Source organism: Ipomoea triloba, chromosome 5 (assembly GCF_003576645.1).
Source record: "Ipomoea triloba cultivar NCNSP0323 chromosome 5, ASM357664v1".
NCBI classification, from domain to species: Eukaryota; Viridiplantae; Streptophyta; class Magnoliopsida; order Solanales; family Convolvulaceae; genus Ipomoea; species Ipomoea triloba.
Genome location: NC_044920.1, coordinates 2,344,305 through 2,359,821, shown reverse-complemented (window position 1 = coordinate 2,359,821; position 15,517 = coordinate 2,344,305). Strand labels below are relative to the sequence as shown.

Here is a 15,517-nt window from a genome sequence, read left to right as displayed (position 1 = left end):
TAATTATTCATATATATATATATATATATATATATATATATATATATATATATATATATATATATATATATATATATAGGGTAGAGTTCAAGTATGGACGCGTCTTATCGTGTGAACAGTGCGGCCTCACCACTATGTATACAGATATACACCACTCAGTGTTAGAAAATGCACCACACAAATATGCATCGTTAGGTACACATCACCAAAAAACACACCACTAAGTATGGAAATATACACCACACAGTGTTTGGAAATGCACAATTAGGGACAGGGGAGTTATGGTGCATTATTTTGGGTTTTTGTGTATTTTCATGTGGTGCATTTTCTAAGAGTGATGCATTTTATAACATTAAGTGGTGTGTCCGCACTGTTTACACGTTAAGACGCGTCCACACTTGAGCAGCTTTCTATATATATATGTTCCTTAATCATGTGAGAACCATGCCCTAGGTGAGAACGTGCGGACAAATCCAAACCATTGATCTAGTAGATCTAACAATTGAAAATTAACAAAACTTTGTAATATTTATGAAAATGATCCGCTCATTTCTTACTTGATTTTTCTCATCAATCAGATCTTGCAGATCAAATGGTTTGGCATAAAGTATAAGGAATAGTAGTTGACCAATATATGGAGTAACAATGAACCATCGTCATTCCATAACAATATTCTTTAAACAATGAACCTTCGTCATTCCATAAGACCATAACAATATTCTTTACTCTAAAAGTGGAGAAAAGTAAGATTTCAATTTATATACGCAACCGCACCATGAGAGTCATGTGGTAGCAGTGCTTATGTTAAGTTGGTTCTCCTCATTGACAATGATGTTTAACCAACCAACCATGAGAACAGCACACCAAGGAATTTATTATTAAAGCAGAGGCAGATGAGGAACACAACAAATTAAAGGAGAGAACACATTAAATAACCTTAATGAATGTTGCAACTTATTGTATTATTGAGTGCAACGTGAAGTACACATGCAATTAGAGCTACAAAGTTTCTAACAATGGAGTGATGAACATTTGTCTATTTTTAGTTATTGGTAAGCCGAGGGAATGGGGTCGGGCGATTTTAGAGCACGTTGGCTAGCCCAGCCATTTTCAAGGCTCATAGGCTAGCCGGGCCAGTTAGCTCATCTATTTTTTTCATTCACTTTAAATCTCTATTCCTATAGTAATATTCTAATTTCATTGCTAAGCTAATTTGCTATCATGGGGAATTGGGATTAGTGAAAATTGAAAACTAAAGAATACACACACATGACACATAATTATGACCAACTTGAACACTAAAATATGCAATTTTCAGACTTTTATAAATTTGTACATTTAGTATTAACATTTTTCATATTTTTTAGTACTATTGACTCTGTTACAATGTAGTATCTGATGTGTTCAAACATTTTTCATATTTAATATTACAAGATTGCACTTGCAAAAATGCGAAAGTGCATTGCACTTAAGGTTTCGATTTTAGAGTTTATAACTAAGTTTTTTATTTTATTGGATTTAGTAGTTCACTACTTTTTACTGCTTAAGGTCTAGCAATTACATTTTAGATTTAAAATTTAGCTTTTACGTTAATTTTATAAAATTTACCAAGTTTACATATTTAATTGTTAAAGATTGTATATTTAAGTGTTCAAGTTTGCATAGTGAAGGTGATTATAATTACAAAAATATATGTCATCGCATTTTTTTTTTTTAAATTTGATCAGATTCGTCAATTTTTTTACAAATATAAGGTTGTGATTGGTTCTTATTTCTCTCCTATGGTATTGTTGTCACAGAATCCTTAGCATATATATATATATATAAATATATATATATATATATATATATATATATATGTAGAGAGAGAGAGAAATCACAATTTTAGTCCTTTAATTATTGTCTATTATGTAATTTAGTCCCTCATTGTCAATTTTAAGAAATTTAATCCTTCAATTATTTTAAAAGTTGTCAATTTAGCTTATTTGTGGCTTTGACATTAAATAATCGAAGGACTAAAAGTGCGATTTTTCCATATGTGTGTGTGTGTGTGTTGGGGCACCAAAATGAAAACCATCCCCCTACCTATATAAGGAACATGACTGACTGGCTCGACAGACAAAATGTACTTTTACGACTCTAGTCATTGGTATAATTTGTAACAGGCAAAAAGATGATTTTCATATTAAACAAGTTAAAACGAAATTAATTATAAATTATATTTGACAAACAAATAACATGCATGTCATATATACAGATAAGGATCCTTCAATCATACACATACACAAGAAAACTAATTTTTGTGTGAATGAGATGACAATCCACCATGATAGTTGTCCCTCAAGTTTACAAATTTTCAACAAACCCTCATTGGACTCTTAGATTTGATTCATTTTTCTAGGCGTAATTATGCCAAATATTTACAATGCTAGTCTTTTTCATGTCCTTATAAAAAAGTACAATGTCTAGTGTGATTACGTACTAATACCAAGTACGTTTCATCAAAATTTTAAAATATTTTATTGTATTGGTGTCAAGAGGAAAACAACATTACATAGAATATCACTATACTGACATATTGTACACTATGGTTCACATTTTATTATTGTATATTATATTATATTATAGGGTCATGTTCATGTGCGGCCGCGCCTTCCCGTGCGGCCGTGCGATTTACACCACTCAATGTTAAGTAATGCACCACACAAATAACATTGAGCGGTGCATTTCATATTAAGAAATGCATTTTCATTGTGGTGCATTTCGTAACATTGAGTGGTGCATTTCTTAACATTGAGTGGTGTAAACCGCACGGCCACACGAGAAGGCGCGACCACATTTGAATAGAAATCTTATATTATATTTAATATTTAATATTATTGATACTGATGATGATTGGTATTATGAAGAAATCCCAAACAAATATGAGGAGTTTGCAATTTAACATTTGAATTCCAACAAAAATATTTTAATGTATGAAGTTTCAAAAGTGTCCTTCAGTTCAATTTCTAATTAATACAATGTTTGCCAATCAATATTATTTACCATTTTCTTTTATACAAAACGAAATAAAAGTACTAGTATTGGTGTCCAACATTTTACTTACTTCAGTAATTACTTGGTCATGAAATTGGTTTGAGCCAATAAATGCTCCTCAACATGACTAGTCTACAAGTAAACTATCTTTGAATTGACTAATTTTAAGTATATCAATTGGTATACTATTATTATATCTATGTGCGTGTATATATATTTATATATGTATTTGAGAGGGGTTGTATCGCTATCTTTTTTTAGACAGTAAAATCTTGTATGATGTGAAAATTATTTAAAAATGTACTATTATTTGTAAGTAAATAAATTACTATATTTTTAATAGTTTATCTTAATTATAATTTAAATCAATAAATAATACCTATATATATATATATATATATATATTCATACAATTTTTCATTTGAAAAGTTAATTTTTATTATAACTTTTTTTTATAAAAAAATTAAATACTCATTTTATTTATTACTGTATTAATGATAAAACTCTAATTAAAATATTGAAAAATTATCAAATAAAACTATTTGCATTTGTTAAAATATAACCATTTTGAAATACAATATCTACTAAGTTTATATTAATGTATTTTTTAAAAATTTATGTGAAATAATAAATTTTATAATTATCAAAAATTTAAAAAAAAAAACCATTTTGTAATAGTATTCAGATTTATGTGTTTTTTAAAATTCATCACATTGTGCGCATTTATAACTAGTATATAAATATAAATATAAAATTTTTTGTATTCTTTTTTTTTTAGCGACAATGGAAATTCACGACCGGGAGTGTGCATGGGGTAAATCCCATTGTATGATCTTAATTGGTAAATGTCCACATGGAGGTGAATCAGTGTAGGCTACTCATAGTTGACCGATCCGACTCAAACCAAGAAGGCAATTAGGCCACTCTTGTTGGAAGTCAAACTTATAACATTGTGGTTACTAAGTCAACCGCCTAACTAACTTGGCTAGAGTTGTCCCATTTTTTCCATGTCAAAAATACCATTACATTGTTAAATATTATGTTAGCTAATATTTAAAACATCATCCAATATTTTCACAGTTTCACCCGATCGCATTTTCTCACTTCAAACCTCATCCCTCCAACATTTGCACCCCACCCCTTTAATTTTACTTTTTAGCTCAAGTCACACCCCTTAACTTTCTTCTCCTCTTGTTTAGGCACCAAAACATCGTCCCATGGATTCCAATTACCCCTTGACCCAACTATTAGATCTCCACCCATTGACCTAATTGATCTTTGGCCTATACCCTATTCCCCCATCAGAATAATAGAGTTTATTACCGAAATGGTCCTTCGACTATTGCGAAATTATTAATTTGGTCCTCGACAATTTTTCGTGCTCAATTAAGTCTCTCGATTTTGAAAATTTTAACTAATTTGGTCCTCCGTTTATTTTGCCGTTAAAAATATGTTAAATCAAGACCAAATTGGTAATTTTGCTATAGTCAAGGGACCAAATTGGTAATTAATTTTTCACTGAAATGGTCCCTTGACTATAGCAAAATTATCAATTTGGTCCCGATTTAACATATTTTTAACGGCAAAATAAACGGAGGACTAAATTGGTTAAAATTTTTAAAGTCGAGGGACTTAATTGGGCACGAAAAATTATCGATGACCAAATTAGTAATTTTATAATAGTCGAGGGACCAGTTCGTTAATAAACTCAGAATAATATATACTAGTGTAATATCACTTTTTACATCCTACTAACATAGTAAGCTTTAATATAATTAATTAAAAAATAGTCACAATTTTTATTCAATTATTTATTTGCCCCTCCTTTTTCCCTTCACGTTCTTTTTATGCATATCCAAGTATCCAATTGAGAAACAATCTTACACTCTTATGACAGCATTTTAGCAGGGAATCTTAAATGAAAGCATGCCAATGTTGTGATTTGTAACCAATTGCACACTACAGTTATTAGCAAACTGCGTATTCAATTCCCTTTCCCTGCCAAGAATTTGTCCACGTGGAGAGTGAGCTCCTACCATATATATCAATTGCTTATATTAATTTGTGATTTCCTAGCGTAAAGAATTGAATAATGACTGAATATATAATAAGCATCCAAATACTATTGACTTCCATTCATGTTTTTTACCATATATACGGAAATAAAAAAATGTAAATAAAATATATATACCCTCTATATGGAAGTTGGTCAAAATAGATGATAAATATTAAGTAATATATTAGAAAATATATCCGTACCGTATACATTAAATAGTATTTTAAAAAAAACTCTTTTAAACAACGGATAAGTATTCAACATATTCTTAATAATATTTAGTAAATACTCCATATATTCTTATCGTATTTAACATAACTTTAATTTGTTTATTTTCTTTAATAGTTTTTATAACTTTTAGATTTAAATTTTTATATCTAATAATATTTTTGATGTAGTTTACAAATATTTAAATTTTATATAGTAAAACTTGACTAAATTAAATATTACAAAATACTAAGTTGTAAATCTTTTGAGGGGATATATTCCTTACCAATTATTTAATCGATATTATCTTGAATTTTCACGTAAAATCTACTTATTTGTAGAAGATAATATATGTATATTTATATTCATTAATGTTTCTAGAAAAATATAAAAATTTAAAAATGAATCTTGTTATAGAGTTTAAAGGCACAAATATATTGGAAGCTTACAACTTTACGTTTAGCATAATGATATGTTTAAATAGTAAAAAGAATGCAACCCTATGCCCGCAAAATTACCATTGAAAAAAAAAAATCTCTACTCGTGAAATTGAATGTGCATGTATATGTTTTTTTTTTTGTTTTTTTTTTTTTTTTGTGGAACAGAATTTGCAAACTTTAATATTACCAATTATATTATAGAATACCATACATAATATTATCATTTATGCTATTATGTTATTACCTAACTAATATGCCTTTTCTACACGGTATTATGTTATTACGTTAATACGTGATGAATATATAAATAATATTACCAATTAATAGATATTAGTTAATTTCCATTTTACATTTTCTTCCTAAATAAGCTTTATTAATTATTTGACCAGTAAAATATTTGATTAATTGAATATAAAAGTTTGTGCGAGAAAATGAAATAGAAGGATTTTACTTTTATATATAGTATAGATAGATATAGATAGATTATAGATATAGATTTAAGAAGAAAAAATAAAAGGAAGTTACCATAAGAAGGTATTTGATAGCTATGAAAGTTTAAATTTTTTATGAGAATTTAAAACGTGAGAAAATTATTCCTAGTAAAAGAGTTTGGGTGAAATTCTAATTGCATGATAAGGAAAGAAAATTCCATGAAAAGTTGGACTCTTTTTTTCACCAAATTATATCCAATTACGTAACTCAACTGAACACAAAGACGTTGGATTTACTGCTCACAAAGAGTCCCTTGTATCAAGTGAGACTCGATCCCTATCTTTCTTCCTAAACTTTATTTTTGTGACCAACTAAACTACCCATATTTTGAATATTTTTATTGCAGTTTGAATTTTGAAATATTTTCTCAAAAAGTTAATTGACTTGAAAAATACCAAACTCCTACTAAAAAGTAATTAAGCTACTGTTTTAAAAAAATAAAATAATTAAGCTACTAAATAATTAAATACGGAGTATAATAATGGGAGCATCTCAAGGCACGTGTATTTCCGTGAGATTTGGTCACACGAAATCCATAGTGGGGAGTGTAAATGGATAGATTGATAAAGGCTCCGAACCACGGGCCAAAATGATATAATGTACAGTTAAGAATAGACTTATAAATAGGGACTTAATATCACAAATGGTCCTCTGACTATTGGGGTAGTACTCCTTTTAGTACTCGACTTTCAATTCGACCACAAATGGTCCCCTGACTTTCATTTTTGACCACAAATAGTCTTTTTGTTAAAATTTCTGTTAAATAGGTGTTAAATCTAGGGGTATTATCGTTAAATTGATATATATAATGTTCATAAAATAAAAATGTTTATAATTTTTCACCAACAAGCATAATTGAAACAATTAACAAATATAAATACTCATAAATAAAAAGACAATACACTATATTCTCGTAATTATGCGTACAAAATTAAGATTTAATATTAGAGCTATCTATTTTAATTTAACCAACAGACTAAAATGAAAGACTTTTTTAAAAAATCTTGCTTTCATCATTTTCATGGTTGTTCATACATGATCGATTAATAATTTTCACTTTTCATTAATCGATCAAACATTTTGTTTGGGACATAACTAAAAGCTGCTACCGTTGAATTAATATAATTAATCAAGTACAAATTGCGAACATTAATCATGGATTTTTATTTAATTTGTTCATTTATATAAGTTCTCACGTCCATTTTATTTTTATATTTATTAACTTAATGTTTATTAATGTTTGAAATTAATTATGTTGTCATATAATTCTTAAAAAGAATTAATCATAATAATATTAATCAATTTGACGATATTACCCCTAGATTTAACACCTATTTAATGGAAATTTTAACAAAGGACTATTTGCAGTCAAAAATGAAAGTCAGAGGACCATTTGTGGTCGAATTGAAAGTCGAAAACTAAAAAAAGTACTACCATAATAGTCAAAGGACCATTTATGGTATTAACTCTATAAATAGGCGGAGAAATATTGCTATTTGCAAGCAGGTAGAAGACCTATAGTGAGAGACCATATCCATCTCCTGCATTTCTCCGAACAGGTAGGGGGTCTCAGATTCTCAACGACAACTCTTCTCAGAGTCTCCCACAGAGAGAGAGAGAGAGAGAGAGAGCGCAGTCATAAGGTAGAATTTGTGCGGGCGTGTTTCGGGAGTGTCGCTGGAATTTAAGCGGGCGAGAAAGGCGGCGGTTGTTGAGGGCGAGGGAGTAGAAGACAGGGTGGTGCTATTGCAGAAGGCTGAGATGGTTAAGGAAGACGACATCATGATGCAAAGTCCCGGAGAGACTGGCGGCGACGGTGTCGCTATTGAAATTCCCGAAACTGCCCATGAAGTTAGCTCTGGTTCTCTCTCTTTCTGCCCTCTCTCCCTCTCGCTTTATTTCCCTTTTTCTGTTTCGTTTTAAGCGTTTCTGTTGCTGGGATAAGCCTGAATCTGATTTGTTTTGAGCGGAAGATTTTGAATTATGCTGGTGGTTATGAATTGAATATATATATATATATATATATTTGGATTGAACGGCTTTGTTCATAAAGGTTCAATTTTTATGGCATCTGTTAAAGCGTTAGGATGATTATTATTAAGTTGATAACTAACAGAATCTCTGATGATTTGATGTGTGTATTATTATTTTATATATGCTACAATTCATTTACTCGTTTTGGTAATCTTCTTGACGTATGATCATAGCAGAAAGTGTATAAGATCTATCACCTCCATTTTTAATGGAGATTTCTAACCATATATTTTGATTCTTTTTTTGAGTGAAGAGGGAAACAGGCAGCAGGGTGTGCAGTGGGTAAACCCGCCTTGTGACCCTGGCCGGCAAAGAATCGCAAGGAGGTAAACCAGCCTAGGTTGCCCATAGCTGACCGGCTAAAACCAAGGCCAATAGGCCGCTCCGTTAGGAAACGAACTTGTAATCTTGTGGTTACCAAGTCTAAACCCCTAACCAACTTGGTTGGGGGTTGCCCCCAATGAATTTTGATTCTTTTCTTTAATGAGAAACTAGCAGATATATACGATCTGAATTGAGTTATGTAATGGTAATAGTTTGATACATGAAAGTGCTTTATTTCAGCATTTCAGCCATTTCTGTTTCAATTGAAGTGTATTTTGATTTTGCTTTTCCCACTGTAAAAAAAGAAAAGTCTTTTGATTTTCATTTTTAAGCAATTGCACCAATCTACTAAATTCTGTTATTGGTTTCAAGTTCTGGTTGCTCATGGTCATTTTGTTTGTATTACAAAAATCCAGATTCATGGTTTCAAGTGGGAGTTGTTCTCAGTACGGGGGTCAACAGTGCATATGTTCTTGGATATTCTGGCACAATCATGGTCCCTCTGGGTTGGATAGGGGGTGTGGTTGGCTTGATTCTAGCAGTTGCTATATCATTGTATGCTAGTACTCTTATAGCTAAGCTCCATGAACTTGGAGGAAAGAGGCATATCAGATATAGAGACCTTGCAGGATTTATTTATGGTATGAAAAACAAGAATAACGAGTAAAAACTCAAGCTCCTTCTAATTTGTTTCTTGGTATTTGTGTGGTTTCAGACTTTCAGTTCGGTTTGTTTAGTTAAATGAGATTTTGGGTGTTACAGGTCCAACTGCGTATTCACTTATTTGGGCATTGCAGTATGCAAATCTATTCTTGATAAATATTGGATACATCATTATGGGTGGACAGTCCTTAAAGGTAAGATATATCTTTGTACTGATAAGAGGTTTTCAAATGTATTCATTGAATATTTCTGCTGTAAGTTGTCTGTTCCAGAAGTTCTTAAAATATGGATATTCATACCTTTTGATTTCTTCGAGTCTGTAAATTAGTAGGCAGCCTTACTCGAGTCTGTACTGATTCCATACCACTGTTTACTTGAGGGCCTCTAGGCTTTTTACACTCTCTTTAGAGATGACCATGTGATGAAGCTACCCTACTTCATTATGATAGCTGGAGTGGCGTGTCTCCTCTTTGCCATCGCAATACCTCATTTGTCAGCGCTAAGGATTTGGCTCGGGGTTTCAACAATACTTAGTATGGTGTATATTATTGCCCCATGTGTGTTAGCCCTCAAAGATGGTATGTGCCTTTTCTCCTTGACGAGTGACAATATCTGAACTCTGAACATTGAAGTTACGTAGAACGCTCTGTATTTGCTGTTTAAATGCTCAAGAAAATATTACTTTTTCTCGTCGAGCTTTGCTGGATTTTTCAAATTGTTAAGATATGCGAACACCTGAATTTCAGACCTAATCATGTTTATTTGTTGATTTGAGGAACTAATGTTGTAACTATTACTTCTAACCTTTTTGCAATCTTTTATCTTACAGGTATCAATTCTCCTCCTAGAGACTATGGCATTCCTGGAACAAAAGTGAGCAGAATATTTACGACTGTTGGAACAGCTGGAAACCTTGTTTTTGCTTTTAACACGGGAATGATTCCAGAGATACAGGTTAGCCTGCATTTCCATATGATTGATTGAGATATGGATGATTTCACGTGATTGGGTCCATTTTTGCATCATGATTCTCGTTGCTATTCCATATCTCGTATCCATCACTACAAGAATTTTTGTAACCCACCCTTTACGGTACCTTATAAAGTATTAATATCCTTATAGATCCAAAACAGAACTTTAAATGGCGGAAGCACAATGTTGCTAAAGGCACTCCCAATTCTAATTTTCTTGTGACAGGCTACAGTGAAACAACCTGCAGTGAAGAACATGTTGAAAGCGCTTTACTTTCAGTTTACGGTAGGAGTTGTGCCCATGTTGGCCGTTACTTTCATAGGGTACTGGGCTTATGGATCGAGCTCATCGGTATATTTGCTCAACAATGTCCACGGTCCGCTTTGGGTAAAGGCATTTGCTAACCTCTGTGCTTTCTTACAAGCTGTCATTTCCCTGCATGTAAGTCACAATCTCTACTTTCAGTACTTTGATATTCTGCTGTTTATTTTGCTTATTTGCTATTTGTAAATCAATATGATCCCTAATCTTTATCTTCCAATCTCGAGCATTTAAATGTAAACTGTTCATTGTTTCCCATGCTCGTTTTAGATATTTGCGAGCCCGACATACGAGTTTTTGGATACGAAATACGGGATTAAAGGAGGCGCCCTTCTCCTTCGCAACCTGGGATTCAGAACTTTGGTCAGAGGCGGTTATTTAGTTTTCACCACATTCCTCGCCGCTCTGCTGCCTTTCCTCGGGGACTTCATGAGCCTTACTGGTGCCACAAGCGTGTTCCCGCTTACATTTATCCTCGCAAACCTCATGTACCTGACCGCTAACGGGAGCAAGCTGAGTTCCCTACAGAAGAGCTGGCACTGGTTGCTCGTTACCTTCTTCGGCTTGTTATCTGTCGCTGCATTTGTGGCCGCCATTCGGCTGATTGTTGTAGACTCCCGTACATACCATCTGTTTGCTGATCTATAGCTTTCCCATTCTTAATTCATATTTTAGCATCATTGTTATAGTTCTACTACTTATAGCAGAGTTTGTGTGGTTTATCTTCAGCTTGATGTGATTGATTTTTCTCACTCTCTTTAGAGTGAGACACACAAAGGGGTTGATATGGTGGCCTTGGCTATCTGCTCCATGAGCCTCAATCTGCCCTTCATATATGAATAAGAATTTTCATTGTTGCTTCTAGCCTTCTGGTTTTGTGCTTTTCCTTGGAACTTTCTCTTTCCATTTTACAGACTTCTACAATGGAAGGCTACACAGATAACAGATGAAATCAGTGTTGTTTCCTCTAAAAACAAATATCGCTCGCAAAAAAAATATATCTTTTGTTACGTAATTATTGATCAATGCTTATAGATTTTTTAAAAAACTATAATTAATTGGCTATTTAGTCTCGACATGTTAGTGTACCATAACTAGAGAAACTTGTGATCATACAAAGAAATAATGAATCTATACTAAGAGACAAAAGAGATCACAACATCAAAATCTACCAAGAATATAACTATGCACTTTGCATTCCATTAGCGTAAATTTTACTCCATCAAAATGATGTCGTTTTAATTAATGAAAATAAACGGCAGAAACTGTTAGGGAGACTAGTATTCCTATTATACTAGGACTCCTCTTCTATGTTTTATATTTATGTCTTGAACTTCTATGGTTAATAACATACTCTAGATTATTCAATCCTCATCTAGTATCAGAAGACTCAGGGTTTTTTTATGGCGGCTCCATTGTCGGGTTTGCACGACCGCGGTCCACAATGCATGGTAGTTCATGCATCAAAACGACGTCGTTTTGATTAATGAAAAGAAACGGCAGAAACGACTCCGTTCCGCGCCATTAACTTTGTGTGTATAACATATTTAGTTTCATTTTATATACACTGAAGTTTCCTTTCAACACAACTACAATTTCTTTTCGATATAAATACAGTTTCATTTGACATTATACACTCAAATATGTAAAACTACGAAGCACAAAGAGCCAACGCCACTTTCTCAACTTAATATTATGCACTTAATGTGATTGAATGCATAAAACTATCTGAAGAGTATGAACCAACTATAGAGTATGAATTTACACTAAATATCATTATTCATACTTAACCAAATATGGGCATAAAGAACTAAAATTATAATTCAAAACTTAATGAATTATTGAAAAATGGCAATAGTTAATTGCCTAGCAAATATGTTTTTCCAAAATTACTAAATTGATTCAAAATCACTCTCCATAATCCAATTAATAATATTATTATCATTAATGGCAAAATTGCAAATAATCCAAAAAGCAATAAAATAGCCATAATAATATTATTAAATGGAGACTTAAATGAGGAAAAAACAATGGTTATAACCGCTAACTTTAGAAACATTCGGATATAATTTGAAAACTTGATAAAGTTTGAAGTCCGAAAAACATTAATGTCAAGAAAATGATAATATCCATAATATTTTCTTAACTGAAACATTGTCACATTAACTTAATTGGAAACAATTCAGGAGTCATAACTGAATACCATATTAATATTAATGGTATCATTAATTAAAATATTTAATGGTAATAGTCAACATTATAATCACCATTAACATTTAACAATGAAAACAAAATTATGGTAATACACCTTCTTAATGTTTCCATATGTTACTAGTCCAAATTAACGGTTAACTGTAACTGCAGCATTAATTACCAATTAATATTAAAAGATTAGCGGTTAACTGTAACTGTAGCATTAATTACCAATTAATATTAAAAGATCTTTAACCCAGTGGGGTAGCTCAAGTGGCAAGTGAGCTCTCTTTGTGGGGAGAAATTTTGGGAGAACCCGGATTCAATTCCCAGAAGTGACAATTTCCCCTGGACCAGCTCCCGTGCCTCTATTTACCAAAAAAATATTAAAAGATTAGCGGTTAACCCTCTATTTACCAAAAAAATATTAAAAGATTAGCGGTTAACTGTAACTAGTAACTGGCATTAATCACCAATTATCGCACGCACTTTCTCAACCTAGAGCCAACGCTCTCTCACTTTGTAGTTTTTGAGTTTGAAATTTTCACAAATATTTGAACACATGATGCGTACTAATTTAACTATTTGAATTTGTTAAGTCATCTCAAATTCAAAGGTCAAGTATTCAAATACAATTTCGAAGGGTTAAGATCATCTCCAATCCAAAATGCCAAATTTTACACTAACAAGAATATTCACAATAATTTTTACACCATATTTTTTGTCATTTTCAACCCATTTACACCAAATTTTGTTCATTTACTAAAATATTTTGTATTCTCATAAATTAAAATTTTATATTAATATTTCAATATAAAATATAATTATACTGTAAATAATATATTTATTAAATTACACAATAATATAGCATATAACATTCATTACACAATAGTTAATCTATATTCAATATTAGTATTGATTTAATCGGTCTTGATGAGATCTTTCAAATGATATAACTTATTTTTAATAATATACAATTTATGTTTAAGTATTTAACAAAATATGTAAATATAACCCTAAACAAAAAAAAAATACAAAAGGAATTAATAAAAAAAAATGACAAAACAGAAAAGAAAAATCTTCAAATTTTTGTTGTTCATAAATAATACTTCGCCAAATATGGCGTAGTATTGCTCACCCACAACAAAAATTTTGTCATTTTAACCTATTCGTTGGAGGCTAGTTGTGTCAAACTTTGTGCCGAAATGTCATTTTCATGTCTTGATTGGAGATGACCTTAGTATTTATTAACGAGGTAAACCCTAGCCGGCAAAGAGCCACAAGGAGGTAAATCAGCCTAGGAGGTAAATCAGCCTAGGTTACCCATAGCTGACCGGCACAAACTCAAGGGCTTGAGGTTCGAACCCACGATCTCTCGGCTGCAGGTGTAACTCTCTTACCACTTGAGCTGCCCTTACGGGCAAGAGATGACCTTAGTACTCTACATGATATGTTGCAATCCTTCTGCAACAACTTGAATACGAGATTGACTTTATGTCATCCTGCATTTTTGCTCTTCACAAGTTGACCTATAAACAACAACAACAACAATAATAATAATAATAAATAATTGAAGCCATGATGTGTTGCAAGCTTGCACTTTTACAACAAGGGCAAAGAGGATCAAAATGATAGGTTTAAAACTCGTTTCCTTTTTTAAAAAAATTATTAATTTGTATTAAAATTGAGTTAAAATTGTAAGGGTATGAGAAAGATTCACTTTTGAAAGTCAGTTGAAATTGCAATAACATAAAAAAAAAATAGTGAAAGAATTACAAATTTAAAGATGTGAAAGTATGACCCACTTTGAAAAGTAAGAACGTATTTCAAGGATAAGAATAACCTTATCAGTTAAGATGTTAAGTAACAATATGGTGGCTAAATATTCAAAAACATAGTAGGAAATAGTTGGTGGGTTGAATACTCAATATTACACCACTTGTTGCCTTATGATTTTGTGCTTTTTTTCTAGACATTTCTCTTGTTATTTTTCAAACAACTACAATGGAAGTTTACGTTCCACAAGACATCAATGTTCATCCTTTAAATTAATCATTTGTTTCCCCTTTTTGTGACATTTACCAAAAGAAATCACCCATCAAAACCTCTACAAACAACAAAACTATGTACTTTTTTTGTGACGTTAATCAAAGAAATCATTCTAATAAAATCTACAAAGAACATAACTATGCACTCAACACTCTATTAGAGGTCAAATAATTCATACTACAACACATATACAACTACACAAGATAAATATAAAAATTGAGACCGTCACACACAATTTTCAAATAAAAAAATCAAGAATTGTGTAATATTCAATTTCAGTCTTGTTTGTGTAATTGTGTCACACATAGTCTAGGGCAAGTGCCTCAAATGTCCAAAGTGTTTGGAAACAAAATCTTCATAAAAAATCCCTCCCATTAATTAATTAATATCATTTAACAACTATTAATTAAATGTAAAAAGGTTACAAAAAAAATGTAAAATAGCCATTTGACTTTAAAAGTATGTTAATAGCCATATATATGTAATTTTTGAAAATAATATAAATAAAGAATAAAAGTATGTTAAAATTATTATATTATAAATATAATTAATTATTAATACAAAAGCTTATTATTTATTTATGTGTTTTGATTTTATATGTTAAGTCAAATTTGAAACTTTATAATCAGAGCATAAACTGAAGATCTTAGAGATAAATATTCAAATAGCAAATGATTGGAGGGTTTAAAAATTAATATGCATAAATTTTTTCCAAACAAATAAAATGATC

The 15,517-nt window shown here is 31.3% G+C and overlaps 1 protein-coding gene across 2 annotated transcripts; it reads left to right on the top strand.

Annotated features, from left to right (window-relative positions):
* Positions 1–7,726: 7,726 nt before the first annotated feature.
* On the top strand, positions 7,727–11,409 carry LOC116019979 (proline transporter 2-like). Of its 2 annotated transcripts, XM_031260401.1 has the most exons (8): positions 8,004–8,092; positions 8,519–8,591; positions 9,006–9,230; positions 9,352–9,446; positions 9,641–9,830; positions 10,082–10,206; positions 10,450–10,665; positions 10,816–11,409. In XM_031260401.1, the coding sequence occupies exons 3-8, from the start codon at positions 9,083–9,085 to the stop codon at positions 11,191–11,193; spliced, it is 1,152 nt and encodes a 383-aa protein (XP_031116261.1). In that variant the 5' UTR covers positions 8,004–8,092; positions 8,519–8,591; positions 9,006–9,082; the 3' UTR covers positions 11,194–11,409. The 2 variants fall into 2 exon arrangements, with proteins under 2 accessions (XP_031116260.1, XP_031116261.1); XM_031260400.1 differs by lacking the exon at positions 8,519–8,591 and having other exon boundaries at positions 7,727–8,092.
* Positions 11,410–15,517: the final 4,108 nt, after the last annotated feature.

Bases quoted from the DNA above. Each gene is read 5' to 3' on its own strand.
- LOC116019979 (XM_031260400.1), top strand. From the start codon at position 7,993: ATGGTTAAGGAAGACGACATCATGATGCAAAGTCCCGGAGAGACTGGC. The intron at 10,207-10,449 runs GTTAGCCTGCAT...TTCTTGTGACAG, and splicing joins GAATGATTCCAGAGATACAG to GCTACAGTGAAACAACCTGC. The intron at 10,666-10,815 runs GTAAGTCACAAT...TGCTCGTTTTAG, and splicing joins AAGCTGTCATTTCCCTGCAT to ATATTTGCGAGCCCGACATA.